Source organism: Carassius auratus, unplaced genomic scaffold (assembly GCF_003368295.1).
Source record: "Carassius auratus strain Wakin unplaced genomic scaffold, ASM336829v1 scaf_tig00004557, whole genome shotgun sequence".
In the NCBI taxonomy this organism is placed as follows: domain Eukaryota; kingdom Metazoa; phylum Chordata; class Actinopteri; order Cypriniformes; family Cyprinidae; genus Carassius; species Carassius auratus.
The window spans coordinates 439,062-455,273 of record NW_020523604.1 but is presented as its reverse complement, the minus strand read 5'-3'; the positions used below and the strand labels follow the sequence as shown (position 1 = coordinate 455,273).

Here is a 16,212-nt window from a genome sequence, read left to right as displayed (position 1 = left end):
TTTGTTACTTTGTAGAAGTAATTATTTTTTTTAAATAAATTTAATGTTTCCATGTTAAATATAAGCAATAATTTCTTTAAAAAAAAATTTTTATACCAGTTTTGAGTGTCTATCTGACAAATTGTTTAGTTTAAATTGAACTTTGACTAGAGTAGTGAAAATCTTATAGGTTGTTAAGTGTTATGAAATGCTAAACAATATTAGAGGAGCAGTAGGAGATCTTGGAAAATGCTAACTTTAGCCTGATAGCACTGTAAGCCAACATTTCTTGGTCCTACGCCTTCAACAGAATATATAAATACAGATAAATACATTTAGACCACTTAATGATTGCTATCGATATATGAAAAGACTTTCAACCAGAATAACAAATGTTTCTGAAGACCAATTGCACTTTAAACATGTTTCTTGGAAATCATGCTGTAGTTGATAATATTTCAGAGGTTTTATATTTTCTGTTACATCTATCTGTATGACCTGTCATGGGTGTGACATTAATCTCTGCATGAAAAAGTACTTCCTCACTAGTACCAGCCCTGTGTTGTTTGTTTAGGGTGTTACAGGTCCAGAGGTATGGAGGTAAAAGGTGTACGCCTAGATCTTTGTTCACCAATTATATGTATGTATATATGTATGTAATGGAGTCTCTTGTGCTCATCAAAGCTGCATTTATTTGATTAAAAATACAGAAAAACTGTAATATTGTGAGATATTATTTCACAATTCTGCTTACTTTAAAATCTAATCTATTTCTGTTATCAAAGCAGAAACATTATTCCAGTCTTCAGTGTCACATGATCCTTCAGAAATAATTATATTTATGATTTATTAATAAAAAAAATTCTAGCAATATGAGTCTTTACTATCACTTTTTATTCATTTAACACATCCTTGCTGTTCATTACTTTCAAAAAAAGAAAGGAAAAAAAAAACTGAATCAAGGTGTGTGTATATTGTAACACAATATTTCCATTTTGATTAAATGCTGGTTTATATATATATATATATATATATATATATATATATATATATATATATATATATATATATATATATATATATATATATTTGTAAGATAATCCTGAAAAAAGTATCACAGGTTCCAAAAAACATGAAGCAGCACAACCGTTTTCAACATTGATAATAAATCAGCATATTAGAACGATTTCTGAAGGATCATGCGACACTGAAGACTGGTAATGATGTTGAAAATTCAATTTAAAGTATAAGTATTAACCATAGAAACTGTTATTTTAAATTACAATAATATTTCACAAAATATATATGTGTGTGTATATAATAATTAGAATATCATCAAAAAGTTGATTTATTTCACTAATTCCATTCAAAAAGTTAAACTTGTATATTATATTCATTCATTACACTCTGATTATTGATTATTACACTACTGATTATTACTGACAAGGTTTAGCTTTAGTTTAAGTAATATGCAAATACCACTTGAACTGATACTTTAATGCTGTGACATTCAGTAATTTTGAAGTTCTTATGTTTTGAAATAGTTTTTAAGGACAGCATTTGTACTTGCATTTCATGTCTCTATGATGTGTGAGATATGCATTTTTGTGCATGCAGAGAACAAAGTCATGATATTTATTTCTTCTACCTTCAGTAGAGCCAGAAGGCACTGACTGTTGTTTTTGCCTCTCTCTTTTGTAGGTCTTTCATAACTCAAGATGTGTTTGGAGATGCTGATTTCAATCCCATAAATTGTGGTTTCATTTGTTTTGACTACAGATAGTTCAGAGCTCTAAAGTGTGGGATGAGGTGCCCTTTCCAGAGGAATTAGAAGAGGAAAACCAGCGGCCGAGAGGTTATGTGGATGATGAAGAGTACTATGATCCTTCAGGAGGTGGGACTAACTGAATACTGCACTGCTTAGTACTTATAAATAAGAAATAGTAAATGTTCATTATGTGGCTATTCATTATGCCTTACCATCCTTAAACATTTTTTTTTTCAGAAAGCTAATATCATACTTTTTCTTTCAGATATCAGTGGAGAGGAGGATGGAAGCACCCCCGAGCCAAGCACAGTTGAGCCAGGCATGCCTATAACAAGTGAGATTCTGCAAACATCTTGCTTTAAAACATGAAACTGTTTTAATGATCTGCTGAGGCGTTATACAGAGTTGTTGCGTCTGCAGAATTTGTGTCAGTCACATCTTGTCACCTGCCTTTGCTGACAGTGATGAGCTTTATCATAACAAGAGACTCAGATTTGTGCCAGAGATCCAAACAGTACTCATTTCTCCTTTCATCAGCTGAGATGCAGAAGTGTAAACATTGCAGCAAACATGATTCAGTGTAAGAAACGGCAGCCAGAACAGACGATACAAACACTGTCGTGTATTGATTTCCTTGCGTCCCATGTTTTAATTCTCACCTTTCATGATCTTCTCTTTGAATTTCATTTTTTGGTAACCTGTTGTTCTTTTATCAGATTTTACGTTTTGTGTAGTTATTTCATATAAAGTGGAGTTAATAATGAAAATAATGGATTCAAAATCTAATGTAAATCTGAATGGTTTTAGTTTTAGTATTCTTTGAGTTAAAAAAGAAAAAAATACACTACAATTGAAAAGTTTGGGGTCAGTCAAAAAAAAAAAAAAATATTTTGTATTTTTTCTTTTGAGGAATTAATGTTTATATTTAGTTAGGATGCATTCAGTTGATCAAAAGTGACAGTGTCATAAAACAAAATATAAAAATAAAAATAAGTTTCAAATATTTTGATTCTTTCATCAAAATGTTTTGAAAAAATTAAGCATAAAATCCCCAGAAATATATTAAGAACAACTGTTTTCAGCACTGATAATAATAAATATTTTTGAATAAATTAAGTGGTAAAATCTAAATAAATGAGAAAATTGTAATAATAATTAAAAAATATATATATTTCACAATATTACTGTATTGCTGTTTTTGATCCTGAATCTTATCTTATCCTGAAATTGAAATGGTAACATGTTGTAAAAACAAAAAAATATACAATGAAAATTTTTTAAGCTAAAATTGGGGGGCTAATACAAAGAAATTATGATTTTTAATAGCACTCAAATTGTTATGCTTATGAAATCATTTGTAATGGGGGAAAGAAATCTGTTATTTGTTATTATAAATTAAATGATATAGTCACATAAAAATAATTTTTACATCTCATTCATTGTGTTGTGTGGCACCCAGCCTCATTTAAGAAACAGACCTTGCATTATTTCGATAACAAATACCGAAAGTGTCTCAGCTGCCGTGTCAGACTCCTGCATTTTCCCTTCTATCTCTCCTATCTTTGGACCTCTTCTTTGGAATGACTTTTGCTTCCCAGTCTGTCCTTTTGGAGTCAGTCTGGGCCATTGTATTGCATGACATCATGGTGGAATGATTGTTTTGGTAAGAGCTCTGCAGCCCGACACCTGAGCTTTACTCCTAAAATAGCACCGCTTGGACACCTCCACACAAATATGCTGCCTCTTAAATTAGAAAGGGATATTTCAGCTATAGCTTTAGTGTATTCAGAAGATAAAGTACCAGAGGGTGACAGTGTCAACTAAGAGGTGCCAGATTGATTGGGTCAACTCTTAAACTTCACCCCAGACCACCTGCAGTCTGTAAATGCTCAGAGCAAACACTCAGTTTGCTAAATGCACACTAGACCCAAATTCAGCAGATGAAACTTGAATCGTCCCTCTAAGTTTGAACTGGAGCATAAAACTGATCTGATGACCCACTGACGATCTTTGAGGTTCAAGACACCACATGAGGTTGGTTTGAAGTCAGGATGTCTTCATTTATCCAAGCATATTTCTGATCTCAGTGGATTTGGTTGAATCCTGAATAACACATCAACATCTTTTAACTAAAATATCAGCCACATAGTATTTTAAGGCTGGATAGTTTGAGACTATGAGTCAGCCAGTGGTAATCCCCCTTCTAAAGGGGGAAGTTTATTCTCTAAAGCCATTTATAGATCCATGCCTGACAGCACTTGGGAAAGAACATTTGGCTTCCTGGAGTGGAGTGTTTGTGGATGTCTAACCTGTGCTCTCTTTTTCCAGAGGTCTGTGTGACCACCTTTCCTTCCCTGTCACTGATGAGAGTTCATATCCTGCTACTGTTGCACATATTAAACTGCATCCTGTTTTTCTCATGCATTTTCCAGATCCATATTTTATATCTGTGATTGAAATTGCTACATACGTCAGCCTAAAGTGATTTTTATTGTTAATTATGAGAATGAGAGTATGTAAGGTCATGGACCGGATAATATGATGATGGTTATTAAAGTTAAAATCGAATTGTTCTAGGCCCTGAATAGACCCCGAAAGGGTTGCCTTTTATTTAAAGTATCATCTAGGTCTGAAAGAGGTTTCTTAGGAATATTGAAAACAGAAACATAATTTGATAGTTTGTTGTGACTCAGATGGAATTATGGAATTATTTCATGTACAGTGAGGTTTAAAAGTCCACCTTGAAAACAATACCTTCAAGATTGAATTTAAACCTGAACTACTTCAGTTTTAGGATTCTTTCAAATGTAGAGAAAAGAGAAAAACACTACTTTTCAAATATCAGGCTCAGTTTATTTTTAGTATTATTATTTTTTTTTATAATTAAATATTTGTTATCAGTTAGGATGCATTAATTTGTTGAAATATAATAGCTATCATTATATTTATATAGAAATATATATAGCTATCATATGTAAGTGTGCTAGCGACTAGGACTGTTCAGTCTGGAAGATGTTACTTGGAAATACTGATAACAAAAACATAATTTGCTAGTTATTGTCACTTAGATTTACCAAGTTCATGTGAATGGAATAACCTATATTTTGGCAGAGTTCTACTGTAAATGAGATTGGATTTTGTATATTATACAGTTTTATTATTTGATATATGTTCATTATAAAATGATATTGTATATTATTTAAATGAAAATAAACTACAGAAAAAATATCAAATATAATTTTATATTTTATGGCCAAATTACCATTTTTGACTTTTAGATATTTTTTTGAAACTCTGGGACATGTGATCATGAGAAACATCACATTTTAATCAAATTTTAATCTAATTGTACTCTAGAAGATATATAATAAAGATTTTCTTTTTGGTTTTCCTTTCCTAAGGCTAATTCTGGGCTTCTTGATGTGGTAAAATGGATTGGTGGGACTTTAGCGTAGTAGTCAGACATCTGTTCTGGTAACCCAAAGGTTATTGGTTTAAACCACAGAAAGGATGATTTATGAACTGGAGAGCATTGGGGTGAGTCAACAATCTACCCGTGAGCGGGACACTTAACCCCAGGTTTCTCCTGAGGAACTGTCCCGTGGAAAGGCATTTGCTCAATGACAAAAATGTGATCATTTCAAAACACATGATTATGTCAGGCTCCGGATAAGCAGCCTATGGAGGTGATATCCAGCTTCTTTTCTTTATCAGTCACAAATCCCCTCTGGCATACAAGAAATCTCTTTTATCTAAGCCGCTGCATTTTCCTGGCCTGTTTGTTTGTTTACCGCTTGATAAAGCCTGATAAAGATGTGGGAGATCTCCTCACCCTCCTTTATCTCAACAGAGCTTCAGGAGTTTCACAGGCCCTCGCACAGACCCTTAACACTGGGTCATACAGCCACTTCAAGCTGAGGAGACAAAGGTTAGCGTAGCACACAGACATGCTTTCAGTTAGAGAGAGAGACTGGGAGATCATTTGGAAGTGAGGCCATGAGAACGCTTATCTCAACACCTCCACATGGAATTTGTGTTTGATTATGTGCTGACTAGGCAAGAAGCTCAAAGGACCGACTTGTGAATTTGTGAAGCCATAAGTCTAATCGGAAGTGTTCAGCCAAAATGAAATCATAGTTGTAAAATAATCTTATTCATCTCTGTTTTTGGATCCATGCAAATGTTTTCTTTGAAAGCTCTGGCTTACTCTGCTGTGGTGAAAATATCAAATAGTGTATATATACATGTATATATGATTTTTGGTTTATTTTATCTTTTGAACAGATTCTGCATTTGTATCATTTATCTCAATCCTATTACTGAGGTAAAACGGTCCCTTGCACACGAAGATTGAGTGCCACTTGCGCATGACTGGAGCTATGCAAAAATGAACAGATGTCAGAACATCTGATGAAAGATGCATAGTCCTAAAACATTCCAGTAAAAAGGCCACCCAGCTTTCCATTTCTGGCTGTCCTGGTGGCACAGTTGATGAAATTTTGTGTGTCAGGGCTGCAAAGATGATAGCTATACAGCAGGATTGGGAGACGTGGAGGGGCAGCTGCGGTTATTTTGGTTTCCATGTTGTTGTGGCCCGGCCTTCTCAGTGGAGGCCATATACATTCTGTCAGAAAGAGAAAAGAATTGAGAAAATTAAGAGAATGTGGAGGGCAGTATTTCTTGACTTGGTTGGTCGAGACCTAAAAATAGTCGCAAATCTGTTCTGATTGGGTCATGGACAGCAATGACCAAGACAAAATTGTTTACATTTCTATAAATTAATATCTATTACAAGAAAAAAATATATGCAAGCTTTTGTATTTGTAAGTGTGTGCATGTAGTTATATACAGTATAATAATACCATATTTTGCGGACTATAAGTCGCACCTGAGTATAAGTCGCATCAGTCCAAAAATACGTCATGATGAGGAAAAAAACACAAGTCGCACTGGACTATAAGTCGCATTTATTTAAAACCAAGAGAAAACATTACCGTCTCCAGCCGCAAGAGGGCGCTCTACGTTTTCAGTGTAGACTACAGGAAAATGAGCAGCATAGAGCGACCTCTCGCTGTAATGTTTTCTCTTGATTAATTTTCAGTTCAATTCTCTTGGTTCATGTCAAATTAATTTTGATAAGTCGCACCTGACTATAAGTCGCAGGACCAGCCAAACTATGAAAAAAGTGCAACTTATAGTCCGGAAAATACGGTATTTAATTGTATATTTGTATTGTTTTATGCTTTTAAAATGTTGTTTACTGCTGCTTTTATAGTATTTAATTCCATTTTACCTTTTCATTTATTTTTTATATTAAGTATTTTCTGAACAAAATGAAGTTAGTTCATAAGTAATTTCACCTTATTTTCATGTTTAAAAACTGTTGTACCGACACAACAATGTAGTTGCTAGTAATTTTCAAAACAATTACAAAGAAATGCTAACACATTAAAAGTACAATAAAGTAACACATTTGATTCAAACTAAATTTTTACTTTAAAAAATTGAAATAATATTTTCTTTCTCTCTCTCTATTTCTTACAGTGCTAGGAATACATTTTGAGGAATACTATAATAATAATTATTTTAATATTGGTTTTATTAGACTGCCACTTTTTTTAATGCAAAATCTGCGTCCTGAAGGAAAATCAGTTGGGAACACTAGTTCACTGAACAGAAAAACCTAAAAATGTTGCTCATGAACTTTAGCTTTCATGCTTGGACACTGTCACTCATTGTTATGGTAGCAACATATGCGTTGCCTTGGAAAATCTTGTCCTCCTCCATAGGAAACATTTGTTTCATTTCTCTCCCTGGAAACATTTGCAGTCACAAATGTTCTTACAATATGAGACTCACAAAGATACAGACAGGATTTGAAAGTCAATGAGGTTCTAACCCATTTTTGGATAATAATCCGCCACATCTGTAATACATGCAGATAGTTTCAGTTCAGAAGTTTTGATGATTGCATTAGTCCACCTGCAGTGAATGAGCTCATTTTACTGCTAATGGAAACATCCTTGCATTTCACCCCAGACGGGCATTTTTATTGTGCTTCGGGGGTTTCCTGCAGAAGGCCTGGGTTTGGACATAATGAAAGTAATAATCCATCTTATGGGATTTATAAAACAATTCCCAGCTTGGGTTCCAGTGGCCAAACTAAACAAATAATGTCCATTGTTCAAGCGATCAAAATAACTTAGTGGAAGATACATTAGCGAGAGAGGGAGGCCGACGAAGAGAGAGAAAGAATGAAGTGTGTTCGTGCTTGTTTTATCTTTAAAGGAATAAAGAGAGCTTGCTTTGTCTCTCTGTGACCGCACACTGAGGGCTTTCAGGAGCAGTTCAGTACATAAAAGGACAGTTCTAATAGTGTCGCTTCTTTCAACTCGCCACTTTGATTTTGATGCAGGACTTTGAATCTGTGGATACCTCATTAACACCACTTAGCGTGGGATGGAATGAACAGCAATACATAATCATAGCAATTACAAAAACTATCTCTCAACCATGTTACCGCTCTGTTCCGACTATGTGAATGCTATTACTCAGATGGATGTTCTTTTATGTTATCTTTCATAGAAAGTATGTGCAAATTTGCTGGTATTCACACATGCGCCTGTTTAGAGATCAATAAGAGTTCTAGATAGTTTCAAAATACTTTTTAAATTATCGATTGCATGGTTTATTTGAATGTCTTCTAGTCACAGCAGAAGATTTATATTGCTGCAAAATTTAATTAAAATAAATGAAGATGAAAGAGAATAGATCTTGAAACTAGAATATTTTGGTTAACTGCATCTGATTCCCATTGTGGATTCAAAGGGACAGTTCACCAAAAATAAACACTTTTTTGTTATCATTTGCTAATTAGTATTAGAAATATACTGCTTAGTTATTAGACATATACTTGAATAAAAATGACAAACGTACATAACAAACTTACTACAACATACAAAATATATAAAATGTATAAAAATACTTAAAATTAAAATGAATATTGCTAATTCTCAGTAGTTATATATATTATTAAAAAGCTGTTAGACTTTCTTAAAAAAAATATATATATATAAAATAATAGTATAATAAAATAAATAATAAATAGTATAAAATTGCTAAATCATACAGAATTTATGAAACATAAAAATACATCAAATTAAAATGTATATGGCAAAAAGGCTAATTCAAAATATTGAATATTATAGTTGTAAATAAATGAATTCTACACTGGGACTCCAGTGTTGTTTTGGACCCTATTGACTTCCATCATGGACAAAAACAGTTGAAATAGTCTTCAAAACATCATCTTTTATGATTTAAAGAAGACAGTGTCTTACAGGTTTGGAACACCATGACCAGAATATACTGTACCTGTTCTCTCTCACAGATACACCTGTTGAAGAATTAAAAGCAGATATTATATGTATGGTTATACTGCCTAGTTGGAGAATATCCTGCAAACTACAATGATTTAATGAGATTGAACTAAGATAACTGTAGCTGGCATTTAAAACTGAGAGAGTTCTCGCAGTGATCCGTGTCTTTATAGACAGATGTTGATCATATGCTGCGTCGCCTCTGGCTCAGTGCTTCACTGTCAGTGTTCTACTGTGCCACAGGAATGCAACTCTTAAACACGCACAAATCAAAATCTGCCATCCATAATAGAAAACATGCGTCAGCAGTAACTTCTCCAGCTAGGGTATTTTTACTGAATCCCATATTTCTTAAATGGCTGATATATCACAGCTTTATATGCATCTAACCTTCTAATTTTCACCTGTCACTATATGTAACTATAGATATACATATTAGGGGTGTAACGATACGCGTATTCGTATTGAACCGTTCGGTACGACGCTTTCGGTTCGGTACGCGGTACGCATTATGTATACCGAACGGTTCGTTGGAGTAATTAATTATATTTGAAAAAAAAAAAAAAAGAGAGAGAAAGAAATATAATGATATGCGTTCAACAAGGTAGCCCAATAACCCAAACAACGTAACAGGCAACGCCCCTGACACTCCCGAAGAAGAAAAAAACACCATCTTATATGTTTATGTTAGGCTACTCAGCAGGCGCTCGCTCACTCAGTACACGCTGAAGGCTCGTTGCAAAATAGCCAATGCGTTTAACAGACTAGAAATGAGAAGATCCTCCAATAACCAACAGGTCTGGTGTTTGGGTGCACTTTGGATTCCCTTTAAGCTATAATGGTGATGGCAAGAGAGTGGTGGATAAAAAAACAACGGTATGTCGCATCTGCAACATGACAGGGTACACCAGCGGGATTACAAAAAAAAAAAAAAAACCAGCGGGAATATCTGGGATATATGCGTCAGTACTATCTGGGAAAAGACGAAAAAAAGGAGAAACATGCACGCAGCAAACTATCCCTGCAGCATTTAGACACTATAGCTTACAGGGAATCCAACCCAAACACCAGACCTGTTGGTTATTTTAGGATCTTATATTTCTGGTCTGTTAAATGCATTAGACATTTTGCAACGAGCCTTCAGCGCGTGCTGAGTGAGCGAGCGCCTTAGGGGCCGTTCACATATCGTGCCTAAAAACGCATGGAAAACGCTAAGCGCGTCTTTCTCCTCCTTTCCAAAGCGCTCGGGCAGAAGCGCTCATGAGGCGTCTGTCTTTGCTAAGCAACAATGACGTGCTCTCTCCATGAGACGCGGAAATTTCAGCGAAGGATAAATGGATTTGCAGCTCTAAAAATCGCTTGCAGTAGCTCTGCTACTGAATTTATTTCAAAATTGCAATCCATATACAACTATGATCAGCTGATCCTTCATCTTGGCTGAGCTCTCAACGTTGTTACGGGAAAGGATGAAGCTGATTGGTTGGTTCTTGTCACATGACCCGCGGTGCGCTTGCGGCATTCTGAAAAGTTGAGATGTTTTTACATTTTGCTGTATCTAAAACGTATCGAACCGAACCGAACCGTGACATCAGTGTATCGTATCGAACCGAACCGTGAATTTTGTGAACCGTTACACCCCTAATACATATACATATACACTATATGTATATCTGCTTTAAGTTTTGTTCTTTGATGGTTTCCCCAATTTCCTTGAAATTAAAACAACTCCATCCATGTCCCGTCTCTCTCTTCTCATTCCAATCAATCTTTGCACAATAATTTTCCTTTGACCCTTGACTCTAATTCCTGATGTATTTCCAAAAAAATGTAAAAGTATATTTTTCATGGTGAGAACCAATTTGTAAATGTATATCATGTTTATAAATGTCTGACATATTTTAATAATAATATTTAACAATATTAATAACTCATAAATATCATTCATTTAATTCATCAATTGATTTATATTCAAGAACATATAGTTTTTGAGACTTTTGGAATTTGGAAAATGAACCTCATTTTGGCATGTCAATACCTGTAAGATCCAAATTCTGATTTTTTTTTTTTTTTTCATTATTACAGTAGAAATACCTGGAAACTTATACTTTTGTCACAAAGGTTGAAAAACACTACCAACATAATTTGCTGTCTATTCCTGTCTTTTTTTGTTGGCTGTTCCACATTAATTTTCACTTTGACTCTCTAATTTTTGCATTCACACATTTGCTTGTATGATCTCACAGCAGTAAACACAAGCTAAACCGGTTACGCGCTGCCTTGCTTGGAGTGTGAAATTCTGTTTGGTATCAGAACGACAACAGGATGCCCTGCCAGCTGGCTCTGTGGCTTTATGATGGATTGAGGTTTTCCTCTCGCAAATGCACATTTGACATTTGGATGGTCTGAGAATAGCCTGGTGAAAAATCTGCAAATCCCCATCCAAGTGCATTCCACAGAGCTGCAAAATAAGACAAGAAGACTACTTTGAGTGTTTGATTCGGTGTGAAGGCTTCTTGGGAGGGTGGAGAAGGCGGAGGAGAGAAGGGAATGAAGGTCGAGTTGAAAGACTCATGCTTTAAAGGCCAGACAGGCCGCATTGGCTCAATCAGCTCTTTGTCTTCCACACAGGCCTCTGTGTGTCCCATCGAGGACCCGGCCCACAAGCTGCCAAAGTTATGCTTTTGTATATCAGGAAGAGTTTATGAATTAAGCATTTGGAATGCTTCTGTTTCACTGCTGTCTTTTCCCTTGTCCGAATGCGGTTTCAATGCCCTGAGTAGCATTCAACTGGGGATTTCTTAAATGGAAAGACTGAATGGGGCTTTGCCCCGTTTTAGAGTGAGAATGTGGTTTTCTGAGTTGCAGCCTTATTAGTGAGAACTACAGAGACGAGATTACAGGCGCTGGGCAGGCTGAGCCGTCGCAGTAAAGAGGGGCTGATGCTTTTTCATTGTGCCCACAGAAGCGATTCGATTAATCACGGGTCAGTTCCAACACTTTGACGGGACTTTTTGATGTCCCGTTTCCTCTGTTACGTCACCATGGTCAGACTATTACAGCCTGGACAAAGGCGGTCAGTCAAGACCTTCTGACTCTTTTACTTTGTTTTCATCCCTCTCTGTCCCTTAATGACCAAAGTTAACTCTTTTTTTTGTTTTTTTGCGGTAATGAGAGCTGGAGTAGAGGTTGCCGTTACGGCAGCTGTGAGTCAATGTATCGCGCAATTAGAAAAGATTGAGCTCTGGGCTGCTTTCTTTCCCAAATCCTGTCAGCAGTAAGTGCTAATTTCCAATAAACCATGTGTGCGCGGCAAATACATTTGACCGGACAGTGACAGCAGGTGTCCAGATGGTGTGAAAAGCAAGTTAATTAATCTCAGTGATATTTTATCAATTGGAATAAATCTATAAAGGCATTAAGAGCAGTAAAAGGTCAGAAGAGTCTGTTCGGGATATATGTGACTGTGTATATAAGCTGCGTCACATTAAACACGACTCTGCTGGAGAACTGTGGCGAGTGGCAGCTAACTGCAAGAAAGAGCACAAATATTGACTTCCTTTCTCAATTCAGTTTGACAAACTGAAATGGGGTAAACTCACCCAGGCGAGCTGCCGGGAGAGCAGTGAAAAGGGCTGGAGCTTTTAAAGGTTGACATACTTTGAGGCCGTGGGCATAAGCTAATAGCGTGTATTTGTTTTTGTTATTGAACGGTAGCTTTTGCAGAAGAATTGGTACTGTCAATGCCGAAACCTTTTCTGAATAGATTTTGTAGTGCTGTACTTTTTCAATGGTTATTGACCTTTTTATGACCCAATTCATCTTTACTGTACACGTGCCTCCACCCGACTATTGTTTTTAGGGGCATGTTTGATTTTGTTGTTCACCTACGTGTTTATTCATGTCCTTTTGTAGTTTTTAGTTTGTTTAGACTGGTCTTTCTGGGCTCCCGTCCTGGCCAATCTCCTTCTCAGCTGGTTTAGATGGTCAACCAGCTGGTCTTCTAGTTTTTTTAAACATCATGAACTTCACATTTTCAGTTAAACAAGCATGATAAGAGACAAATCTATTCCGTAATAGTGCTGCTAATTGATGTAATTGACTATAATGATTATTCTCTGGTGCTGATATTGAGTCTGAGTGTCGACGTCTTGTTTCTAGTTTACTATCGGGCGCTGGTGAACTTCACAAACTCCTTTCAGTATGGGCCTCAACTTGATGACATCGACTCTCCTGCTTTTGGAGAGATATCATCTGCTGTTGTCGATACGGTATGTGCGTTTACTCAAGGACTGTGAGCTTAATAAATACCATCAACAGCATTTTCACAATGATAGTAAAGGGTGTGCTCCACCTCCATATTGGGTCATATTATTGATCACATGCCTTTCCTCTGATTTTTGTTTATACTGTGTTAATGGTAAGGCTAAACCAGTATTTAGCTCTATACTAGAATGTAGTACATTGACTGAAGTACTTTGTAAGGCAAGGCCAGTATGTGGTGATTAATGGTGTTTATTTTCTCCACAGCTTGAGTCTGACTACAACAGGATCCCAGGACAGCAGACCGTCAATGTGGTCCTTATTAAGTAAACACCATTTTCGGTTTCAAACACTAATGTAATAGTGCAGCTTCTAATGTATAAAGATTAGAAAGACCGTTTACTTTAGAGATTTTATTTCAATTAGTCAAGTTCTTTTTTTGTATTATGAGTCTTTTGATGATCACTCTGTTTACTATAAACATCTTAAACCAGCTGGTCTTCAAGCCTGGCCTAGCTGGTGTCCAAACCCTCTGTAAAGCAGCAAACAGACCAGCCGGGGATACCAACAAACCGTATTAAGTTGCTTTATGTGGTTTGTTTGTTTGGACTGTTGTTCTGATTACCAGTGCTCTGTATACATTTGCAGGGAAATCGGCAAAGATGTGTTTGTGGAGCTGGATGTCGGCTCAGATAATAACTTTAATGAAACGCAGATCAGAGATGTCCTGTTCTCCGTGGTTAAAGAGGGAACCATTGCCTCCTACGATACCTCAGTAATGGGTTTCCAATTCAGACGGCTTGGAGAAGGTATGTTCAGGTTTATATATATATATATATATATATATATATATATATATATATAGTAATAGTGTTAATAGTGAAACAATGATTCCTTGCTAAATTATGCAACAAAAATGACCATAGACCAATAATAATGCCATCATGCCTTCATAACACTTTTGAACATATTTTACTCTACTGCACTGTTTTAAAAAGTGTATACGCAACATTATCATTCAGAGATATGTATTTAACTTATATATTTATAAAAGAAGTATTACAGAAAGGTATTTTAAAACTTTTGTCTTGTATTTATCTTAAATGTCTTGTATAGTTTTTTGTTAATTGTATGACTTGTATGACGATAATATATATGCATGTTATTGTTATATTGTATATTATACAATAATAATCATTTTGATAATGTGTTAAATGTTCAAATCCAAACATTTTTATACTCTTGTATTTTTCACTTTATGGCTTATATAACGATTAATTCTGGTAGTTCTGTGTGGAGCTAGTCATCATTCAAAAATGTATTATAGATAATGTTGTCTGGTTATGGTCTGGTTCATAGCTGATACTCCTCCTCGTGTGGAGCCCATCGTTGTGCCAGGTTTGTCCTCAACCAGGTCTGCTGCATGAGAACACAGTCCAGTCTTGTTCACTTATGAGAACTGAAGGAATTCTCATCATATGTAGTAGCTGGATGCATGTGTGCACTCTGATGAAGACCGGAGTATGATGAGAAGAACAAAAGGCTTTGCATGGCTTGTCATTGATTCGAAGTGAAGCTGATTTCAGGAATGCACCTCTTGAAGTATTTTTTTTCAGACAATGTAGCATGTTTGTGTTTGCAGTGTCTAGTTTTGTTTTTCATACGTGTTGGAATTGAATTTTTGTGGTTCAGTCTTTTCATATTTTTTGCTTTCAGATTCAGGCACCGGGTAAGAGAATTCAAGACTGAATAGAAAAGATGAACATTATACAGATTTGCACCTTGGTTTTGTTCACACTGCACATAAATCCGATTTGATTTGACTGTCTACGTTTGACCTGACCTTCAGACTGCATTACAAAACAAAACAAAAAAGTTAAACAATAAACAACAACAACAGACATTAATTGGATTCAAGATTAATTTATTTTCTGTAATTTTCTCTTTTTTCGGGGGTATTCAGACTTTAAAAATGAAAAAGATTTTATGTGAAAAGCGGATTTTCGCTGCCCGTGTGAACAAAGGATATCCTGTTGAAATGGCAGGTCTAGCATGGCAAGGCAATGATAGGCTTGCATTGAATCTTTGAAACATCATTGTACAGTTTTTCTTGGATCCCTTCATTGCATTACGTACAGTGCATCACAGAATTGTGTATGTGTGTCTCTGCCACCTTAGTGATTCCGGATGCCAGAGAATGCTTGTCTGGCGAGTTCAGATGTCAGGATGGGCTGGCGTGTATCCCTCAGGATTATGTGTGTGACAAGCGGCCGGACTGCAATGACTTCAGTGATGAAATGAACTGTGGTGAGTGAGATTGCGTCCTCATTTGTCTCAGAAATGAAAGGCACTGACTAACACCAAACAAATGGACTTTGATATCATGTATTTTATATTCTTAATATATGTTTTTCAGATAAATGCATTTTAATTTAATTATTTTATTTAATGGCAGTTAAACATTAATTAAATACATTTGCATAGGATCTTGTTTGTGTATATCTATGCTTTACAATGTTTGACATCATAATGGCTTCAAAATATCAGCATGTATTTCATTTGATTTGTGTAATTGATTGACGGGCCTAATTATATCATTTATTTTCAAAGCTGTTGTTCCTGTTCCTGTACGCCCTACTCCACCTACGCCTCCTAAAACCAGACCCCCACCCGGCCCGGGACCCTGCCGTGCAGACCAGGCCACCTGTCAGAATGGACAGTGTATCTCACGGGACTATGTTTGTGACGGCGAAACGGACTGCACGGATGGCAGCGATGAGTTCAATTGTGGTAGGACAAACGGCGGTATGCTGTAACCTCTTCATA

At 35.8% G+C, this 16,212-nt stretch overlaps 1 protein-coding gene across 26 annotated transcripts in view; it reads left to right on the top strand.

Annotated features, from left to right (window-relative positions):
- hspg2 (heparan sulfate proteoglycan 2) overlaps nucleotides 1–16,212 on the top strand; it is a 108,156-nt gene that overhangs the window by 30,291 nt on the left and 61,653 nt on the right. For 18 of the 26 annotated variants that reach the window (XM_026243858.1, XM_026243855.1, XM_026243853.1 and 15 more), the window contains exons 2-9: nucleotides 1,759–1,873; nucleotides 2,013–2,081; nucleotides 13,285–13,394; nucleotides 13,654–13,712; nucleotides 14,035–14,195; nucleotides 14,746–14,784; nucleotides 15,565–15,693; nucleotides 15,997–16,191. In XM_026243858.1, coding sequence (XP_026099643.1) covers nucleotides 1,759–1,873; nucleotides 2,013–2,081; nucleotides 13,285–13,394; nucleotides 13,654–13,712; nucleotides 14,035–14,195; nucleotides 14,746–14,784; nucleotides 15,565–15,693; nucleotides 15,997–16,191 — 877 coding nt within the window. The remainder of the gene's footprint in view (nucleotides 1–1,758; nucleotides 1,874–2,012; nucleotides 2,082–13,284; nucleotides 13,395–13,653; nucleotides 13,713–14,034; nucleotides 14,196–14,745; nucleotides 14,785–15,564; nucleotides 15,694–15,996; nucleotides 16,192–16,212) is intronic. The other 8 variants (XM_026243862.1, XM_026243861.1, XM_026243856.1 and 5 more) reach the window with 3 other exon arrangements.